This window comes from Lipotes vexillifer, unplaced genomic scaffold (assembly GCF_000442215.2).
Source record: "Lipotes vexillifer unplaced genomic scaffold, Lipotes_vexillifer_v1.1 scaffold240, whole genome shotgun sequence".
Lineage (NCBI taxonomy): Eukaryota > Metazoa > Chordata > Mammalia > Artiodactyla > Lipotidae > Lipotes > Lipotes vexillifer.
The window spans coordinates 8,466,863-8,487,800 of record NW_006797481.1 but is presented as its reverse complement, the minus strand read 5'-3'; the positions used below and the strand labels follow the sequence as shown (position 1 = coordinate 8,487,800).

At 36.6% G+C, this 20,938-nt stretch overlaps 1 protein-coding gene across 1 annotated transcript in view; it reads left to right on the top strand.

Annotated features, from left to right (window-relative positions):
• Positions 1–20,938, top strand: part of VTI1A (vesicle transport through interaction with t-SNAREs 1A) — a 350,516-nt gene that overhangs the window by 190,341 nt on the left and 139,237 nt on the right. Inside the window, exons 6-7 of the mRNA XM_007469624.1 lie at positions 11,456–11,526; positions 12,223–12,284. Coding sequence (XP_007469686.1) covers positions 11,456–11,526; positions 12,223–12,284 — 133 coding nt within the window. The remainder of the gene's footprint in view (positions 1–11,455; positions 11,527–12,222; positions 12,285–20,938) is intronic.

The following is a 20,938-nucleotide window of genomic DNA, read 5'->3' as shown; positions in this document are numbered from 1 at the left end:
GAGGGGGGGGGGAGGGGGGGATACTTTTGTGGGTCTGATTTGGCCCTTGTGCTCTAGTTTGCTTGAATGCTCCATAGAGAAAAAGAGGCATTAAGATTTTATAGCATCATTGAGTCCAGTAGGGGCACTAGAGATTTATCTAGTCCAAAACTGTCATTTTACGTTTAAGGAAACTGAGGCCCAGAGAAGGGAAGTGTTTTACCAAAATCAAACCACAAATGAGTATGTCTGTATTTCTTTTTAGTGGGTCTTAAAGACAAAGGGAACTTGGAGATCCTTTTAAGATGGTATTTCTGTATTCTCCAATACAGTAACATTAGCCATTTGTGGTTACTGAGCCTTTGAAATGTGACTGGTCCTACCAACACTGAATTTTAAATTTTATATTATTTTAAATAATTAATTTGAAAAGCCTCACGTGGCCAGCAAGTGCCATATTGGACAGAGAGGCTCAAGGATTACAATTTTCAGCCCTAACTTATCACAGTCTACCTCGAATAAATATTATGCTGCTTCAAATATAACTTAAAACCTGTCAACAACATACTTGTACTTACTTCCTCTCCATCTTTTGTGCCATGATTTTCTTATATTTTACTTCTGCATATGTTGTTATTATTTTTCTTTACATGGGTCTAAATTCTGTAATGCACATTTCCATATAGTATCGTTTCTCTTCAGCCTGAAGAATTTCCTTTAGCATTTCTTGTAACTCAGTTTTGCTGGATAATCCTCTCATTTTTCAATTATGTAAAATTATCTCTTTCACTTTTATGTTTAAGATATTTTTCACTAGATATGGGATACCAGAGTGACCTTTTTTCTTCCCCCAGCAGTTTGGGATATTGTTCCATTTTCCTCTTGCATTGTTTCTGATGAAAATTCAATCCTCATTCTTATTATTGCTTTCCAGAATGTAATGTGTCTTGCCCCCCAACCCCCGGCTGCTTTTAAGATTTTTTATTTACCTTTAGTTTTCAGAAATTTGACTATAATGTACTTGGTGAGGTTTTCTTTGTATTTATCTTGCTCAGAGCTTGTTGAACTTCTTTGATCTGTGGGATGACTTTTCTTTAAAATAAAATTTGAAAAGTCTTTGCTGTTATTTCTTCAAATATTTGTTCCACTCCATTGTTTGTCCCTGAGACTCTCTTTTCTGGGAATCTAATTGCACGTATGTAAGACAACTAGTTGTTATCTCACAGATTATTGTTGCTATGTTCTTCCCCCTCCCCCACAAAAAACTTCTTTCCCTCCTTCAGATTGAATAATTCCTATTAACCTGTCTTCAAGTTCAGTGATACTTCTTGTATAGTGAAGGATATTCTCTTTGGTGCATCCAGTGAATTGATTTCAGATGCTGTATTTTTCCATTCTAGAGTTTAATTCAGTTCCCTTTTAGAGTTTCCATTTCTTTCCTGAAAAACCCATCTCTTCACCGTTATATTTACCTTTTCATTTAAATTCTTTAGCTTACTTACAATAGTTATTTTAAAACTCTTTATCTGTTAACTTTAATGACTAAGTCATTTGTTGGTCTACATTCATAAACCATGTTTTTACTTCATCATTCTCTTTTTTCCCTTGCTTTTTTGCATGTCTTATAATAGTATTCTTGACATAGTATAAAGACAAAAACAGTAGAATCTGAAATATAAACATTTTGAATTTATTTTCCTTTGGAAGCATTTTATTCTATTTTGTATTTGATTAATGGACTGATCAGATTCTTCCCAAAATTAAGTTGAGCTGGTGCTGAGCTGAATCTCTAATTAGATTGGATTCATCTGAGATTAGTGTACCCCAACCTGTGTCTATGCTGCCTTTTAAAAAAAATCTTATCAGTATTTGATCTGAGAGTGGGTCCATCTCCAGTTTTCTGGATTCTTGGTTCATGTTGGGACTTAACTCTGACAGGGTCTCAGAATGCAAGCACCACAAGAATATGTAGGAATTTGAGGTTTCTCTTTACTAACCAGCCCCTTCTCCGCTGCCTCTTCTATAGCAGATTTGGAGATTGGAGAATTATCAAACCAAGCCATTTGCTTTTGTGTTTAGAGCTCATCCAGATCCCATTCCGTCTGTAAGCCTATATTTTTCACACGATGTTTGACTGATTTCTCCTTATTCCTGAAAAGTCTCTCAATGGGAGGCCTATACTCAGACCAGGTCATAGGTATGAATGTTGCCACAGCTCTTTGCTCACAAATGAAATGCTTCTTTCTCTCTAGAATCCATCAGAGCTTCTTTATATATACTAGATATCTCCCAGAAAAGAATGGTAATTATTTTATCTGGGTTTTTCTTATTTCTATAAGTGTGGTCATTTGTATCTTTCTCCATCTGAATTGGAAGCAGAAGTTCTTTACATGCCTTGAATTGGGAAATAATGAAAGATGGTAAAAGAACTGTCTTTTCCATTTCTCCACCTGTCCATGGATTGGGAATTCAAAAAACTCTTCATGTCTCAGTAACATCAATACTGAGGATAACCTACCCACTCAGGGCATGATGCCAGAGTCAGTGCCCAGGAAGGTGTGCTAAATGCCAAAGAATGGCTGATCCAGTCACAAGATGAGCAGCTCCCTCCTGAGAAAGCTATATGTGAGCTACTTTGTTCTCCCAAAGCAATAACTTTTTACTTTTATTAGACTCAGTAGCCAGAATTTCTTGAGCCACGTCCAAAATTCAGTACTCCAGATTGTTAGGAAATATCACTTGGTGTTTTGCATCTGTCTGGTTGGTGTTCTGCAATATATGTATGAAAACACATGCTTCAAAAATACCTCTATTAAGTATTTCTGTTCACTTCACACTTCACAGAAGTCCCCATATACAAAGAATAGCTGGATAGTTGTGAATGCCTTTTACCTGTTGCTAAAATTTCTAAGAAGTTTTTGAGTGCCAGAAAATCATCTTACCTTCTCTTAGTTCTTTAAAGACGACTTGACTAGATGTCTTCACTTTTTAAATAATTTGCTGGAAGTCACATCCTTAATAAAGTTTATATAAAGAAAGTTAAATATAAGTGTGCAAAGGAATGATTATTCTTTTCTGCTTTATAGCTTTATAGCATAATGGCTAAAATCTTTTTTAATATTTTGTATTTATCAAATAGAACATTTTCTGATGAATTATATTTGAGGCTCCCTCCTTTCAGCCATGTTTATATTATAACATGATGTGAACTTTCATCAGTTCTGCCTTCTGATAGAAAATATTTTAGTCTGTTCATCTCCAAAATACAAATACAATAATTTTTTTTAAATTAAGTTCATTCACATCAGTCTTATGATTATTCAGGTGGCATTATTATTTTATGAATGGAGAGAAGTGATTTAGTGGTAGAAGCTCCTCAAAATAAGTCTTACCTTTTGTGATGCCAGTCCAGTCCTTCAGGAAGTCTTTTGCTAGATTTGTAGTTCCCTGGTTCTTCTCCATAACTTTATGGGGCAGCAAAGTGTTGAATACCTATTGTATTATCCGCCACCCCCTGTAAAATATATTGAAAAGGAGGGTAAACCCATTTTGCAGTTTGTGACCCAGTAAAAGGGGCCTTAGATCGAGGATATGATGATTCATTCTGGGTAATTGTGAAAACAAAAGCTCACTTTATAAGCTTGAATGCCATACTTCCACACTGATTCCCAAGACCCCTGTGAAAATGATAGAAGAAATGCAGGAAGAAACTTTTCTTTCCAGGAATGCATTTATCATGCTGTGACATGTAGAATTCCAGCATATAACATCAGTTTTTATGTTCTTTTATGCTTCCCATTGTTTCTTAATCTCAAAAACATCCTCACAGTCAACAAGTACAATGTTTATAAAATTTATGATTTCTCAAGTTATTTCAATAGAGGCAGTATGGCTCTTCCCACTCTAAAGGTATTCAAAGGAAGTTTGAAGAACTGAAAGCTCTAAACTCAATATATCACATCTGCATTGGTATATGCCTGTGATCTTATATTCTTTCTTTATTGGTGGTGTTGGTGAGTGCTTACACCTTATTTGTTCAAGAAAAATAAATCTAACAATGTTAATTTTTTTAATGAAATAATCCCTAAATGTCTGTTCTGTCCAAAAATAGTCTATTTTTAAAATAATCCCCTCTTTTATTTTTCAATGATATTTGTACTATTTTATTTAACTGGACATTATTAAAGCAATCAAAATTTAGAATTTATGATTATTTTTAAATAATAGAAAAATTTTGAAATCATGGATGCAACGCAGGTTATTGACAATGATCATAAAATAATCCCCTCTTAATTTGTTGCCTTCTTTTGTTTTGATTGGGGTAGGAGAACACATAGTGAAAAAACTGTACGTAACTTTTTTCATTCTACAAGTGTAAACATTTTTAATGTGTTTGGCCTGGAATTTTCTTTAGTGGAGCGTTAAAATGGAAAGTAGCAAATAAGTAATTAAAAAAGAATTCCAACAAATGCATGGTATTTGCCTGTTAAGACCAGGACATATATGCACTCTTGCCAATATCTCTTCTTTTGCCAGATGGGGTTAGTACTTTGGATGCTAAGATATTTTCCAGGAGGCAAAGAGATTGAGGGAGTGACTTACAACTCCTGAAAAAGCCTGAGCTCTTTACGTCTTGTTCCACTGATTCCTTCAGTAACAGACTGTAGATCCATTCAGAAGAGTTTTTATATACCCTAGTGAACCTGATAAAAATGTGGATATGTTGCCTGCATTCCAGTGTTGCCTTCTCCATTGCCACACATGATATGCTTTGAGAGCAGGAATACACCACAAACCTTTCATACACTCCATTTTTCACTTTCTTTTATCTTCTCATTGCTTTATTCCTTCCATGAATACTTACTGGAAACATTATGCTGGTGACAAGACACCATAGTAATAGCCTATTTCCTATTTCTTTGAGATAGATATATATTTCTCAATCTTGATAGAAGATATTATATAAAGAGGATTTTGCTGAACTAATTACAGTGTTGATGGTGTTCATAGATATTAGAGATTTTTAAGTTAAAAGTGAATTAAAATTGCTATGTTATGGGATTTTTTTGTTTTATTGTTTGTTTGTTTGTTTGTTTAACATCTTTACTGGAGCATAATTGCTTTACAGTGCTGTGTTAGTTTCTGCTGTATAACAAAGTGAATCGGCTATACATATACACATATCCCCATATCTCCGCCCTCTTGCGTCGCCCTCCCACCCTCCTTATCCCACCTCTCTAGGTGGACACAAAGCACAGAGCTGATCTCCCTGTGCTATACGGCTGCTTCCCACTGGCTATCTGTTTTACATTTGGTAGTGTACATATGTCTATGTCACTCTCTCACTTCATCCCAGCTTACCCTTCCCCCTCCCCATGTCCTCAAGTCCATTTTCTACTCCTGCGTCTTTATTGCTGTCCTGCCCGTAGGTTCTTCAGAACCTTTTTTTTTTTAGATTCCATATATATGTGTTAGCATACGGTATTTGTTTTTCTCTTTCTGACTTACTTCACTCTGTATGATAGTCTCTATGTCCATCTACCTCACTACAAATATCTCAGTGTCATTTCTTTTTATGGCTGAGTAATATTCCATTCTATATATGTGCCACATCTTCTTTATCCATTCATCTGTCGATGGACACTTAGGTTGCTTCCATTTCCTAGCTATTGTAAATAGAGCTGCAATGAACATTGTGGTACATGACTCTTTTTGAATTATGGTTTTCTCAGGGTATATGCCCAGTAGTGGGATTGCTGGGTCGTATGGTAGTTCTATTTTTAGTTTTTTAAGGAACCTCCATACTGTACTCCATAGTGGCTGTATCAATTTATATTCCCACCAACAGTGCAAGAGGGTTCCCTTTTCTCCACACCCTCTCCAACATTTATTGTTTGTCAATTTTTTGACAATGGCAGCCATTCTGACTGGTGTGAGATGATATCTCATTGTAGTTTTGATTTGCATTTCTCTAATGATTAATGATGTTGAGCATTCTTTCATGTGTTTGTTGGCAGTCTGTATATCTTCTTTGGAGAAATGTCTATTTAGGTCTTCTGCCCATTTTTGGATTGGGTTGTTTATTTTTTTGTTATTGAGCTGCATGAGCTGCCTGTAAATTTTAGAGATTAATCCTTTGTCAGTTGATTCATTTGCAAATATTTTCTCCCATTCTGAGGGCTGTCTTTTGGTCTTGTTTATGGTTTCCTTTGCTGTGCAAAAGCTTTGAAGTTTCATTAGGTCCCATTTGTTTATTTTTGTTTTTATCTCCATTACTCTAGGAGATGGGTCAAGAAGGATCTTGCTGTGATTTATGTCATAGAGTGTTCTGCCTATGTTTTCCTCTAAGAGTTTGATAGTTTCTGGCCTTACATTTAGGTCTTTAATCCATTTTGAGCTTATTTTTGTGTATGGTGTTAGGGAGTGATCTAATCTCATACTTTACATGTAGCTGTCCAGTTTTCCCAGCACCACTTATTGAAGAGGCTGTCTTTTCTCCACTGTATATTCTTGCCTCCTTTATCAAAGATAAGGTGAAGATATGTGCGTGGGTTTATCTCTGGGCTTTCTATCATGTTCCATTGATCTATATTTCTGTTTTTTGTGCCAGTACCATACTGTCTTGATTACTATAGCTTTGTAGTATAGTCTGACATAAGGGAGCCTGATTCCTCCAGCTCTGTTTTTCTTTCTCAAGATTGCTTTGGCTATTCGGGGTCTTTTGTGTTTCCATACAACTTGTGAAATTTTTTGTTCTAGTTCTGTGAAAAATGCCTTTGGTAGTTTGATAGGGATTGCACTGAATCTGTAGATTGCTTTGGGTAGTATAGTCATTCTCACAATGTTGATTCTTCCAATCCAAGAACATGGTATATCTCCCCATCTGTTTGTATTGTCTTTAATTTCTTTCATCAGTGTCTTATAATTTTCTGCATACAGGTTTTTTGTCTCCTTAGGTAGGTTTATTCGTAGGTATTTTATTCTTTTTGTTGCAGTGGTAAATGGGAGTGTTTCTTTAATTTCTCTTTCAGATTTTTCATCATTAGTATATAGGAATGCAAGAGATTTCTGTGCATTAATTTTGTATCCTGCTACTTTACTAAATTCATTGATTAGCTCTAGTAGTTTTCTGGTAGCATCTTTAGGATTCTCTATGTATAGTATCATGTCATCTGCAAACAGTGACAGCTTTACTTCTTCTTTTCCGATTTGGATTCCTTTTATTTCCTTTTCTTCTCTGATTGCTGTGGCTAAAACTTCCAAAACTATGTTGAATAAGAGTGGTGAGAGTGGGCAACCATGTCTTGTTCCTGATCTTAGTGGAAATGGTTTCAGTTTTTCAGCATTGAGGATGATGTTGGCTGTGGGTTTGTCATTTATGGCTTTTATTATGTTGAGGAAAGTTCCCTCTATGCCTACTTTCTGGAGGGTTTTTATATAAATGGGTGTTGAATTTTGTTGAAAGCTTTCTCTGCAGCTATTGAGATGATCATATGGTTTTTCTCCTTCAATTTGTTGATATGGTGTATCACATTGATTGATTTGCGTATATTGAAGAATCCTTGCATTCCTCAAGAATCCTTGCATTCCTCAAGGATAAACCCCACTTGATCATGGTGTATGATCCTTTTAATGTGCCGTTGAATTCTGTTTGCTAGTATTTTGTTGAGGATTTTTGCATCTATGTTCGTCAGTGATATTGGCCTGTAGTTTTCTTTCTTTGTGACATCTTTGTCTGGTTTTGGTATCAGGGTGATGGTGGCCGCGTAGAATGAGTTGGGGAGCGTTCCTCCCTCTGCTATATTTTGGAAGAGTTTGAGAAGGACAGGTGTTAGCTCTTCTCTAAATGTTTGATAGAATTCGCCTGTGAAGCCATCTGGTCCTGGGCTTTTGTTTGTTGGAAGATTTTTAATCACAGTCTCAATTTCAGTGCTTGTGATTGGTCTGTTCGTATTTTCTGTTTCTTCCTGGTTCAGTCTCGGAAGGTTGTGCATTTCTAAGAATTTGTCCATTTCTTCCAGGTTGTCCATTTTATTGGCATATAGTTGCTTGTAGTAATCTCTCATGATCCTTTGTATTTCTGCAGTGTCAGCTGTTACTTCCCCTTTTTCATTTCTGATTCTATTGATTTGAGTCTTCTCCCTTTTTTTCTTGATGAGTCTGGCTAATGGTTTATCAATTTTGTTTATCTTCTTGAAGAACCAGCTTGTAGTTTTTTGTTGTTGTTTTTTTTGCAGTACGCAGGCCTCTCACTGTTGTGGCCTCTCCCGTTGCGGAGCACAGGCTCCGGACACGCAGGCTCAGCGGCCACGGCTCACAGGCCCAGCCGCTCCACGGCATGCGGGATCTTCCCGGACCGGGGCAAAAACCCGTGTCCCCTGCATCAGCAGGCGGACTCTCAACCACTGCGCCACCAGGGAAGCCCTGATTTCCCCTTTTATGGCTATTAGCATTTGCCTTATATATTGAGGTGCTCCTATGTTGGGTGCATAAATATTTACAGTTGTTTTATCTTCTTCTTCGTGGATTGATCCCTTGATCATTATGTAGTGTCCTTCTTTGTCTCTTATAATAGTCTTAATTTTAAAGTCTATTTTGTCTGATGTGGGAAATGCTACTCCAGCTTTCTTTTGATTTCCATTTGCATGGAATATCTTTTTCCATCCCATCACTTTCAGTCTGTATGTGTCCCTAGGTCTGAAGTGGGTCTCTTGTAGACAGCATATATACGGGTCTTGTTTTTGTATCCATTCAGCCAGTCTGTGTCCTTTGGTTGGAGCATTTAATCCATTTACATTTAAGGCAGTTATCAATATCTATGTTCCTTTTACCATTTTCTAAATTGTTTTGGGTTTGTTATTGTAGGTCTTTTCCTTCTCTTGTGTTTCCTGCTTAGAGAAGTTCCTATTGCATTTGTTGTAGATCTGGTTTGGTGGTGCTGAATTCTCTTACCTTTTGCTTCTTTGTAAAGGTTTTAATTTCTCCGTCGGATCTGAATGAGATCCTTGTTAGGTAGAGTGATCTTGGTTGTAGATTTTTCCCTTTCATCACTTTAAGTATGTCCTGCCACTCCCTTCTGGCTTGTAGAGTTTCTGCTGAGAGATCAGCTGTGAACCTTATGGGGATTCCCTTGTGTGTTATTTGTTGCTTTTCCCTTGCTGCTTTGAATATTTTTCCTTTGTATTTAATTTTTGATAGTTTGATTAATATGTGTCTTGGTGTGTTTCTCCTTGGATTTATCCTGTATGGGACTCTCTGCACTTCCTGGACCTGATTGACTATTTCCTTTCCCATACTAGGGAAGTTTTCAACTGTAATCTCTTCAGATACTTTCTCAGTCCCTTTTTTTTCCTCTTCTTCTTCTGAGACCCCTATAATTTGAATGTTGGTGCATTTAATGTTGTCCCAGAGGTCTCCAAGACTGTACTTAATTCTTTTCATTCTTTTTCCTTTATTCTGCTCTGCGGTAGTTATTTCCACTATTTTATCTTCCAGGTCACTTCTCCGTTCTTCTGCCTCAGTTATTCTGCTATTGATTCCTTCCAGAGAATTTTTCATTTATTTTATTGTGTTGTTCTTCATTGTTTGTTTGCTCTTTAGTTCTTCTAGATCCTTGTTAAACATTTCTTGTATTTTCTTCATTCTATTTCCAAGCTGTTGGATCATCTTTACTATCATTACTCTGAATTGTTCTTCAGGTAGACTGCCTATTTCCTCTTCATTTGTTTGGTCTGGTAGGTTTTTATCTCACTCCTTCATCTGCTGTGTATTTCTCTGTCTTCTCATTTTCCTTAACTTACGATGTTTGAGGTCTCCTTTCTGCAGTCTGCAGGTTCATACTTCCCGTTGTTTTTGGTGTCTGCTCCCAGTGGGTAAGGTTGGCTCAGAGGGTTGTGTAGGCTTCCTGGTGGAGGGGACTGGTGCCTGTGTTCTGGTGGATGAGGCTAGATCTTGTCTATCTGGTGGGCAGGACCGCATCCAGTGGTTGTTTTGGGGTGTCTGTGACCTTATTATGATTTTAGGCAGCCTCTCTGCTAATGGCTGGGGTTGTGTTCCTATCTTGCTAGTTGTTTGGCATAGGGTGTCCAGCACTGTAGCTTGCTGGTCGTTGAGTGGAGCTGGGTCTTAGCATTGAGATACAGATCTCTGGGAGAGCTTTCGCCATTTGATATTACATGGGGCCAGGAGGTCTCTGGTGGACCAATATCGTGAAGAGGCCCTGGCCTGACACCCGGCTGGAGCACCAAGACCCTTAGCAGTCCTAGTCTTCTCGAATCTTGAACACAAATTCAGAGCAGCATTGGGATTCAGATAATCTGCTCAGGCCACCCCCTCCACACAGGTTCCAAGAGAGCCTTCTCCAAGCCCCTGAGGATGGAGGTTTCTTCCAGGTCTGAAATGTTTTAGTCTTTCTTCCTCACCGCTTATATGAATTTCACCTCTTCTTACAGACCTAATCCCAATTTCTCCAGGAAGTCTTATCTGATTTCTCCAGGCTAGAGCAAATATCCTCCTTGTCTGCTAGTGTTGGAGGGTCTCCTGCAGAGGCGGGAGACGGCTGTGGCTCACCGCGGGGACAAGGACACTCTAAAATTGCTGTATTACATTGATTAAAGGAATTTAATGTCATGGTAATACCTAATAGTATGACAAAACTGAATATTGCAATTGTTATGCAAAGAAAGAAAAATGCAGCTCTAGTTGTTTCATACTTCTCCATTATTGGTGTCATCTTCCATTTTTATGATGCCTTTACTGGGAGCCACATATCTTATCCAGTTTTACCTTAAGGATAAATTGTATGGAGTTAGTAATAAAAAGCTAACGTCAATCTGAGAGGAGATAATATACTAGGAATGTACTATCCTAGGAAGGATTTGCAGTTTGTATAGGTGTCAAAATTATAATTTATGTTATTGTATTTAAGCAATTCTTATTATTTGGATTTTTCTATCATGAAAGGAATATACAGTTCTTTTTTTTGATGTGCCATGAAATCTGAACTCTAATGTAACATTTATCCTTTAACTGCTAAATCATCTCTATTAGCTCGGGAGTTCATGAGTGGAAGGGCTTGATCTTGGTTACTGGCCATGTCCCCAACATCTACCCCTGGCGCAGAGTAGGGCCTCAGTGATTATTCATTGAGTGCATTGATTCTTGGGTACTATACAATTATGTGCATTTGTGTGGTACCCTATAGCTTTCAAAACATTTTTAGTTAGGTTATCTCATTTGACTATAACAACAATTTTGTGAAAAAGTTAGGACAGATATCTTCTTCCAATGAATAAAATTGCAGTTCAAGTGGATTATGGAAGACCTAGGTTAGGAGGGTGTCAGGGTCATAATAATCTGTTGCTTTTTTATATTGGTCATGAGCATTCTATAAATTCTGCGCCTGTTGTCCTTTTGGTACTTTTTTTTCATCTGCACCCAAAGTCATCTTTCCTAACTCAAATTTTCTTGTCCATAGAACAAATTGGCCAGGAGATGTTGGAAAACCTCAGTCATGACAGAGAAAAGATACAGAGAGCACGTGAAAGAGTAAGTAGAAGTGCTACAGTCTTTTCACAAATTCAGTAAAAATGAAAAGACAAAAAAATAAATAAGTAAAAGGTCTTGGGCATGTGCATAGACAGTAACAATTGCATTGGTGTAAGCATGTGTAAAAATGGCTAGGGTGAAAGAGGGATATAGAGTGGGGGTGAGGGGAGTGTGAGATGGAGAAGGAATAAACTGACTCTTTACGCCTCCATCCCAGAATGCCCCCAGGTAGATATTTTATTTAGCGCTATATCTAAGGAGAAGATCACTGAGGAAGATTTTGTGATATGTCAGGTCTTTCAGAGCAAAAGCTAAAAATATTGATCTCATCTTCCCTCAATTCATTTTGCTTCCATTTATATCTCTAGGACTGTGTGCATTCATAGGGTGGAAATATTAATTAATTACCAGAAATAAATTAAACTTTGTCAGCCTGTGAGACATTTGCTTTTATATCCTGTTCAAGTATCCGATTTAAAGCTCCTGGGGTTATCTAGCATATGTAATTTTCTAAATCTAAGAATTTTCGGAGATAACGTAGGTGTCAAAAATGTATTTTAAAGTATTTAAGCATTTTTTTATGAATTGGATTTTCCATCGTGAAAGAAAATTATTGTTTGCCAGTGCACTTTAAAAATAATCTAATTCCATGAAGTTTCATTTTGTTCTGTTTTAATGCTGCTTTTCTCCTCCTAGCTTCGGGAAACAGATGCTAACTTGGGGAAAAGCTCCAGGGTTCTGACAGGGATGTTGAGAAGGTAAGAGCCAGGTAGGGACTTATCTTCCTCTCTCTCTCTTACTTTTTTTTAAGTATATTTTTCATCTCGTTGCAACCGGGCATGTTCCAGGCATGCAAGCTTCTGCTCTTAGTACCCTGTGTCAAGAACCTTTTGAAATGACAGAGCACTGATATTAACTCTTGTTTGGACAGGGACACACACTGAGTAACTTAGATTAGAGAGAAGGTTTGAGCTTGGGGGGTTACCTCAAGCTATGGAAAAAATTAGGGTTAGACATGAAGTATTTTTTTATAGCCTGAGGAAGGCCCCATGGCAGGAGCAGACTGATTTTATTTTCTATTTTGATAGCCTTCTTGCTGTAGAGGGAATGGTGGCCTGCAGTACCAGGAGCACACTTGGTATTAGCTTTGCCCTCTGTTGCTTTGTTTTCATTTCTTTTTTAAGAGAGTCTGGGGAAACATTCTGACTTTATGTATACTTAAAAAAAGATTTTTTAAATTTAAAGGATATCTGAATAATGTGCAGTCACATGTGTGAGCAAACAAATGTTAATGTTTTATATGTGAAACTAACCTTTGATTGATGGAAGATATTTGGGAGAGTATGTGAAAGTAAATGAATGCACGTAGGTAACATTCTACGTTCTGTAATTTTGGAGGGGAGTGAGAAATGTTTTCATCGTTCCGAAAACTGGGGTCATTGTTGACTTAGGTATATGCAGCATGGAATTATTGCATTCAGAATCTACCAAATAAGACTATCATCTAGCATAACCTTCAGTTTGGAACTGTGGATACAAATATGAATGAGCAATGTTGAGAATCGGCTCTAGAGTACCTTAATTGGAATTTTAAAAAGAGAATCTTGTTTATCATTGATGCTATAGTGACAGCTATTTGAAAGTAAGTACAGTCTTCTCTGATCATGTATCCGTGTATAATAATTTGCTAAAAGTATGTTTGCTGCGTTAGAGATTGATTGCATAAGAATCGATCAAAGGTATGGTCACTTAGTCTCCTATAGGCCAATGTAGCGATGTGATTTCTCTATCAGGCTACTCAGGAGCAAGGTTAAGTTCCTGGGACACTTCCAGCCCACGCTGGCACCACTCCACATGCCCCTCCTTCTCCTACACCCACAGTCCCCAATTCAAAACCATAAACCACCAAATTCTCAGATATGGGGTAATATGTAAACGACCTAGAAAAATTCAAAATCCACAGAGAAGTGGCGATTGAAAGGAATGCTTCAGCACATATAAACAATAAAAAAGGAAAAAAGGGGAAAATTCTCTGTTGCTTCCCTGGGAGGGCCCCTGCAATGTGAGCTGTAACGAATATTCTGCATATGTCTCCATTTTGTCAAATCTCATTAAAGAGTCCTCCCGCTTTATGTCAGTTGAGCTGTCCAGAAATCATTCATCATTTTTAGCGTAAAAAAAAATCATGTGGTTATTTAAATAATATCATATTAATGTTAAAGTTCAGCTGTCATTTAATGGTATGGTTTAATCAGATGTAGCATTTAGGAAAAATAGTTTATGCAGGCTCTATGTGGCTTTCAGGTTGGCAGATTCAAATAAGGATTTATGGGTTTCTAAACCAACGTATTTCTGTCCACATTTCTGCTTGATGTACCTCACCCTTTTGTGCAGGACACTGCAGACAGTTATTTCAGCAAATAACGCATCTCCTCATATTGTGTTTGAATAAATTTGCAAGTCATTTAGAGAGGGTGAAGCACAAACCACTTCTGTGACCTTTGACTGGGCTTTCTTTAGAAAAACCATACTAACAGGGTTGTTTCATAAGCCTACAGAAGAAAATTACTCTGCTGAAATCTTCTTGGGGTTCTCTTTGTAGGCAAACTCAGTCAAGCGCTGACTCATCTCCTTTGGGGCTCTGTCTAGAGTATGAACAGAAATAAAAATCCCCAGGTGGACATCACCTTTTGCTAGGTCTGAGCCAAGGAAACTCTTAAGTCCACCTGTGCACATTGGTAACTGTGTTTTTCACTAAGCACAGCTGGGATCTTGGTATCAGCCAAGGTATCCAGGTACTTTTAATCAGTGCTATAACCTGAGTCTTCGGGAACCAAATGTAGATGGTGGTTTTGGTTTAGTTTCTAATCACTATCCCACATGATATACAGTTTGTTTTGGGCTTGGGAACAGGCAAAATATTTTACCAACTTCTTCACTTCATTATTTTTTATTATTCCCTGGAAAGACAGTCTCTGGAAAGTGGAACCAGGGTTTGTGTTTCTAATAGGAAGCCTTCTACGTACTGCTCTGATTTTGCTTCCTGTTACATCCCTCCCATTCACGTGGCACTCACTTCCGGCACTGGTGGGGTTTTATTTCAGAAAGAGAAGTCACGTTATCTTACCAAAATTACACAGCTGTGTCATGTGTCAACCGGTGCTTCTGATTTAAGACAAGTTATAATATTGAAAAGTGTGCTTCTCTGTATAAATGTATAAATGCATACAAGAAATGAATGTCCTCTTTGTTCAGAGTATGTGTTTACCTGCATATAACATAAGCTTATTTATTTTCATATGATAAATTCTTTATGACCGAAGATAGTTAAGTATTCTACAATATACCAAACCAAGGAATTATTTTATTTAAAAGAAAGACTGCTGATTATTTTTAATTTTTTAAACTTAGGTTGTTTTTAAATTCGTAAAATGAACAGGAGTGGTATATCATGGTCCCTCATTTGAGTCATTTTGCTAATATTGATTAGTCTATTGTGAAGACAGGTGAAGCCAGTGTTCCATCAGTGCCAAAGTTTGTACATAATCCACCCGATTTTCTGTAAGAGTGACCAAAGGTAGATAGGAAAATAAAAATGAGTAAGTGGCAGCCACTACCATTTGTGCTTTTTAATCTTTTATTAACTTCAAACGGGATAAAAAAAAAATTTTTCTTCCTTCCTTCTTTCTTTCCTTCCTTCCTTCCTTCCTTCCCTCCCTCCCTCCTTCCTTCCTTCCTTCCCTCCCTCCTTCCTTCCTTCCCTCCTTCCTTTCTTCCTTCCTTCCCTCCTTCCTTCCTTCCTTCCTTCCTTCCTTCCTTCCCTCCCTCCTTCCTTCCTTCCCTCCTTCCTTCCTTCCTTCCCTCCTTCCTTCCTTCCTTCCCTCCTTCCTTCCTTCTTTCTTTCCTTCCTTCCTTCCTTCCTTTCTTCCTTCCCTCCTTCTTTTCTTTCTTCCTCCTTACTCACTTCCTCAGTAAATATTTCAGGCCTGAATACAAGGACTTGGGGCTCCTCAAATGAAATCAGTTTGTATCCTTACCTTCAGAGTACTTCAGTCTAGTCGAGAATATGTGCATATAAAGTGGCGTAGGAATTCATAAAAGTATCTGATTTTCAAGGAAGGTATGGAAGATTCTACAAGTCCAGTTAATCCTTACTGATCATTAAAAAGGGTGCCAGGAAAACAAAGAACCAATAGAAAATATGATTTCAGTAGCTATAGAACCAATAAGTTTGAAAAAAATAGAGAAATAGAAGATGACTTACGGAATCATAAGTTTTGAAAGAAACTAAACTATGCAGAGAATATTGAGACATATCTAGTGAGAGAGCAGCTGATTCAACCTAAATAAATGATCTTCATGTAACTGTACTATATCACCAAAAGAAAGAAAACAAAGGAAAAAAACCAGTCCCTTCAAAATTACATTAGTAAAACTTGACATCAGAATGCAGATATAGCCGATTTCCTGAAAAGTAATTTTTCTTCTGTCTTGACATAAGATGAAGAGCTACCTGGGGACAAACTGTTCATTTCCTGACTCTGTAGACAGAGTTTTAAATAAAGTGGTATTCAGATAATAATGAAAATTGTCATGAAACAAATGACCATTCATGCGATGACGGGGGTCAGAAAAAAGGATTTTTCGTTGACTTCCACAAAATTAGACTGTCATTAATTGGTTGTCTTTAAAGTGCCTCAGGTAGCACTGAGAGGCTTCAGTGTTGCTCTCCATATATATTTGCCTGTACGTGCATGTTGGTGTGTATATCTTTTTCCTATACATTTGACTGGGAGGTCTTATTAGATCAAACAGTACCAGCAGGAAGTGAAAATGAAAACAAGTTTTCAAGATTTTCAGTCAGCAAACAAAGGACATCATGATTCTATTTTCTTTTTGCCTCTGAAGAGTGAATAATTTATCAGTAATTGTATGTTTGTTTCTAAAAGTATCTAAAGGATTCCTTAGAAATGTAACAGTTATAATTTGAAATCTCTGTTGACATAAATTTGGAGGACATGTTACAAGTTTATGTTGGCCCACTGACCACATGTATATGCTGGCAAAAGGCTTATGAAAGGAAATGACATATGTAACATTTTTTAAAACACCTTTTCTGTATGATTATCTTAATATCAAACAATTTTCTCTCGTGCACACTACCAATATTTGCTACTAGTATTAGTATTTACACACACACACACACACACACACACAATACAGAATAGCAGAATTACACACACAATAGCAGAATGTTTCCTTGAAAAAGTGAATTCTGTTTATCCTTCCATCATGTATGTAGTAACTTTCTTAAATAGGTAGCTGTTGAGAGGTATTTTGTAACTAATCTATAATATAAACAAAGCAGATGGGATTAAATGAAGTTGATGCAGCTACCACTATTTGTACATTTTTAATTGCAATATAATTGATTTATTATATTAGTTTCAGGTGTACTACATAGTGACTCAATATTTTTATACATTACAGAATGGTTACCACAAATATAGTTACCATGTGTCACCATACAAAATTATTATAATATTATTGACTATATTCTCCTTGCTGTATATTATATCCACATGACTTATTTATTTTATAACTGGAATAACTTAATCCTCTTACTATTTAATACATGTATTTTTGTTAGAGCTGCTTCTGAGCCCATCTGGGGAATAACTGCCACCTATCATTGTTATCACATTTTACATTTTAAACATGGTTTTGTTGCTTTGGTAGGAAGACAGGTAAAAACATCTGGAAAACTTAAATGTACTGTCAGAATGATTCCTAAGGGTAAATATATCAGAAATACCAATGCAATTTCTATAAGCAATAGATATATAATTTTTTTATTAAACAAACTTATTCTTAAGGAAATATGCTATGACTTTTAATCTTCTTTAAAAATTCATCCCCGCCCCCCCCATTTGCCCAGGAAACATTTTGTTATATTTTAATTGTTCTTATTATGATGTCTGAAAATTCAGCAGTAGAGAGTTTTCAAGACTTGTGAGAAAAATGTCCTTGAGAATTTACTCTCAATTTTTATGCACTGCAAAGTGTCTTACATTTATATTTTTCACTTTTTTTCTGGATTTTGCTTTTCTCTCTTTATGTCATTTCTCTTTCTTGGCCTGTTTTTACTAGCTGTGAACATGGGTGGGCCCTGACTTGAAATTAGTACAGCAAAATCTTAACCTCTAGGATATTCTTCAGTTTTTAATCAAGTGCTTATTCTTTCAGAACAAAAGGATTCAGTTTGTTGCAGATTCTTTACACTTAACAGATTTAGGTTCTAAGCTTAGAATAATGCTACAAAGAGAAAATTATTTTTTAAAAACCTTGGTCCTTATTGTGTGAGTAAACTTATTACCATACACTTGACTCATTGCTTTCGTCCTATGACCCCTTCAAGGCTGACATGGGTGATGTTTTTACCAAATGAAAGAACGACTTTGGATTTCTTTATATATGTTTCTTTTTAATAACATTCTTGTAGCTTTAAACATAGAATTTGGGTATTGTGTTAGACATTCGAATACAGCATCTAAAGTTATCTATCAATGATAACTCTACCAGCTGCCTTAGGTGTGTGTCTAACCCTAACCATACTTTACACACATCAGATCTAATCCTTAAGAGCCCTGTGAAGAAAGCATCATATCCCCATTTTACAGGTGAGAATAACAATGCTTACTGAAGTAAACTATCCATAGTCATATACATAGAAATGTACAGAATTAGACTATGAACTTAGCTGTCTCTTTTTTATTTTAATTTATTATTTTTTAAAAATTTTTTTAATTTTATTTTTTATATGGCAAGTTCTTATTAGTCATCCATTTTATACACACCAGCGTATACATGTCAATCCCAATCTCCCAATTCATCCCACCACCACCACCACCCCCCTGCTTTCCCCCCATGGTGTCCATATGTTCGTTCTCTACATCTGTGTCTCAATTTCTGCCCTGCAAATCGATTCATCTGTACCATTTTATAGATTCCACATATATGCATTAATATATGATATTTGTTTTTCTCTTTCTGACTTACTTCACTCTGTATGACAGTCTCTAGATCCATCCACGTCTCTACAAATGACCCAATTTCGTTCCTTTTTATGGCTGAGTAATATTCCATTGTATATATGTACCGTCTCTTCTTTATCCATTCGTCTGTCGATGGGCATTTATGTTGCTTCTATGACCTGGCTATTGTAAATAGAGCTGCAATGAACATTGGGGTGCATGTGTCTTTTTGAATTACGGTTTTCTCTGGGTATATGCCCAGTAGTGGGATTGCTGGGTCATATGGTAATTCTATTTTCAGTTGTTTAAGGAACCTCCATACTGTTCTCCATAGTGGCTGTATCAATTTACATTCCCACTAACAGTGCAAGAGGGTTCCCTTTTCTCCACACCCTCTCCAACATTTGTTGTTTCTAGATTTTCTGATGATGCCCATTCCAACTGGTGTGAGGTGATACCTCATTATAGTTTTGATTTGCATTTCTCTAATAATAGTGATGTTGAGCAGCTTTTCATGTGCTTCTTGGCCATCTGTATGTCTTCTTTGGAGAAATGTCTATTTACGTCATCTGCCCATTTTTGGATTGGGTTGTTTGTTTTATTAATATTGAGCTACATGAGCTGTTTACATATTTTGGAGATTAATCCTTTGTCCACTGATTCCTTTGCAAATATTTTCTCCCATTTTGAGGACTGTCTTTTCATCTTGTTTATGGTTTCCTTTGCTGTGCAAAAGCTTTAAGTTTCATTAGGTCCTATTTGTTTATTTTTGTTTTTATTTCCATTTCTCTAGGAGGTGGGTCAAAAAAGATCTTATTGTGATTTATGTCAAAGAGTGTTCTTCCTAAGTTTTCCTCTAAGAGTTTTATAGTGTCCATTCTTACATTTAGGTCTTTAATCCATTTTGAGTTTATTTTTGTATATGGTGTTAGGGAGTGTTCTAATTTCATTCTTTTACATGTAGCTGTCTAGTTTTCCCAGCACCACTTACTGAAGAGGCTGTCTTTTCTGCATTGTATATCCTTGCCTCCTTTGTCATAGATTAGTTGACCATAGATGCGTGGGTTTATCTCTGGGCTCTCTATCTCGTTGCATTGATCTATATTTTCTGTTTTTGTGCCAGTACCATATTGTCTTGATTATTGTAGCTTTGTAGTATAGTCTGAAGTCAGGGAGTCTGATTCTTCCAGCTCCGTTTTTTTCCCTCAAGACCACTTTGGCTATTTGGGGTCTTTTGTGTCTCCATACAAACTTTAAGACTTTTTGTTCTAATTCAGTAAAAAGTGCCATTGGTAATTTGATAGGGATTGCATTGAATCTGTAGATTGCTTTGGGTAATATAGTCATTTTCACAATATTGATTCTTCCAATCCAAGAACATGGTATATCTCTCCATCTGTTGGTATCATCTTTAATTTCTTTCATCAGTGTCTTATAGTTTTCTGCATACAGGTCTTTTGTCTCCCTAGGTAGGTTTATTCCTAGGTATTTTATTCTTTTTGTTGCAGTGGTAAATGTGAGTGTTTCCTTAATTTATCTTTCAGGTTTTTCATCATTAGTATATAGGAATGCAAGAGATTTCTGTGCATTAATTTTGTATTCTGCAACTTTACCAAATTCATTGATTAGCTCTAGTGCTTTTCTGATTAGCTCTAGACAGTTTTACTTCTTCTTTTCCAATGTGTATTCCTTTTATTTCTTTTACTTCTCTGATTGCTGTGGCTGGGACTTCCAAAACTATGTTGAATAATAGTGGCAAGAGTGGACATCCTTGTCTTGTTCCTGATCTTAGAGGAAATGCTTTCAGTTTTTCACCATTGAGAATGATGTTTGCTGTGGGTTTGTCATATATGGCCTTTATTATGTTGAGCTAGGTTCCCTCTATGCCCACTTTCTGGAGAGTTTTTATGATAAAAGAGTGTTGAATTTTGTTAAAGGCTTTTTCTGCATCTATTGAGACGATCATACGGTTTTTCTTCTTCAGTTTGTTAATATGATGTAGCACATTGATTGATTTGCATATATTGAAGAATCCTTGCATCCCTGGGATAAATCCCACCTGATCATGGTGTATGATCCTTTTAAAGTGTTGTTGGATTCTGTTTGCTAATATTTTGTTGAGGATTTTTGCATCTCTATTCATCAGTGATATTGGTCTGTAATTTTCTTTTTTTGTAATATCTTTTTCTGATTCTGATTTTGTATCAGGGTGATGGTGACCTCATAGAATGAGTTTGGGAGTGTTCCTTCCTCTGCAATTTTTTGGAAGTTTGAGAAGGATGGGTGTTAGCTCTTCTCTAAATGTTTGATAGAATTCACTTGTGAAGCCATCTGGTCCTGGACTTTTGTTTGTTGGAAGATTTTTAATCACAGTTTCA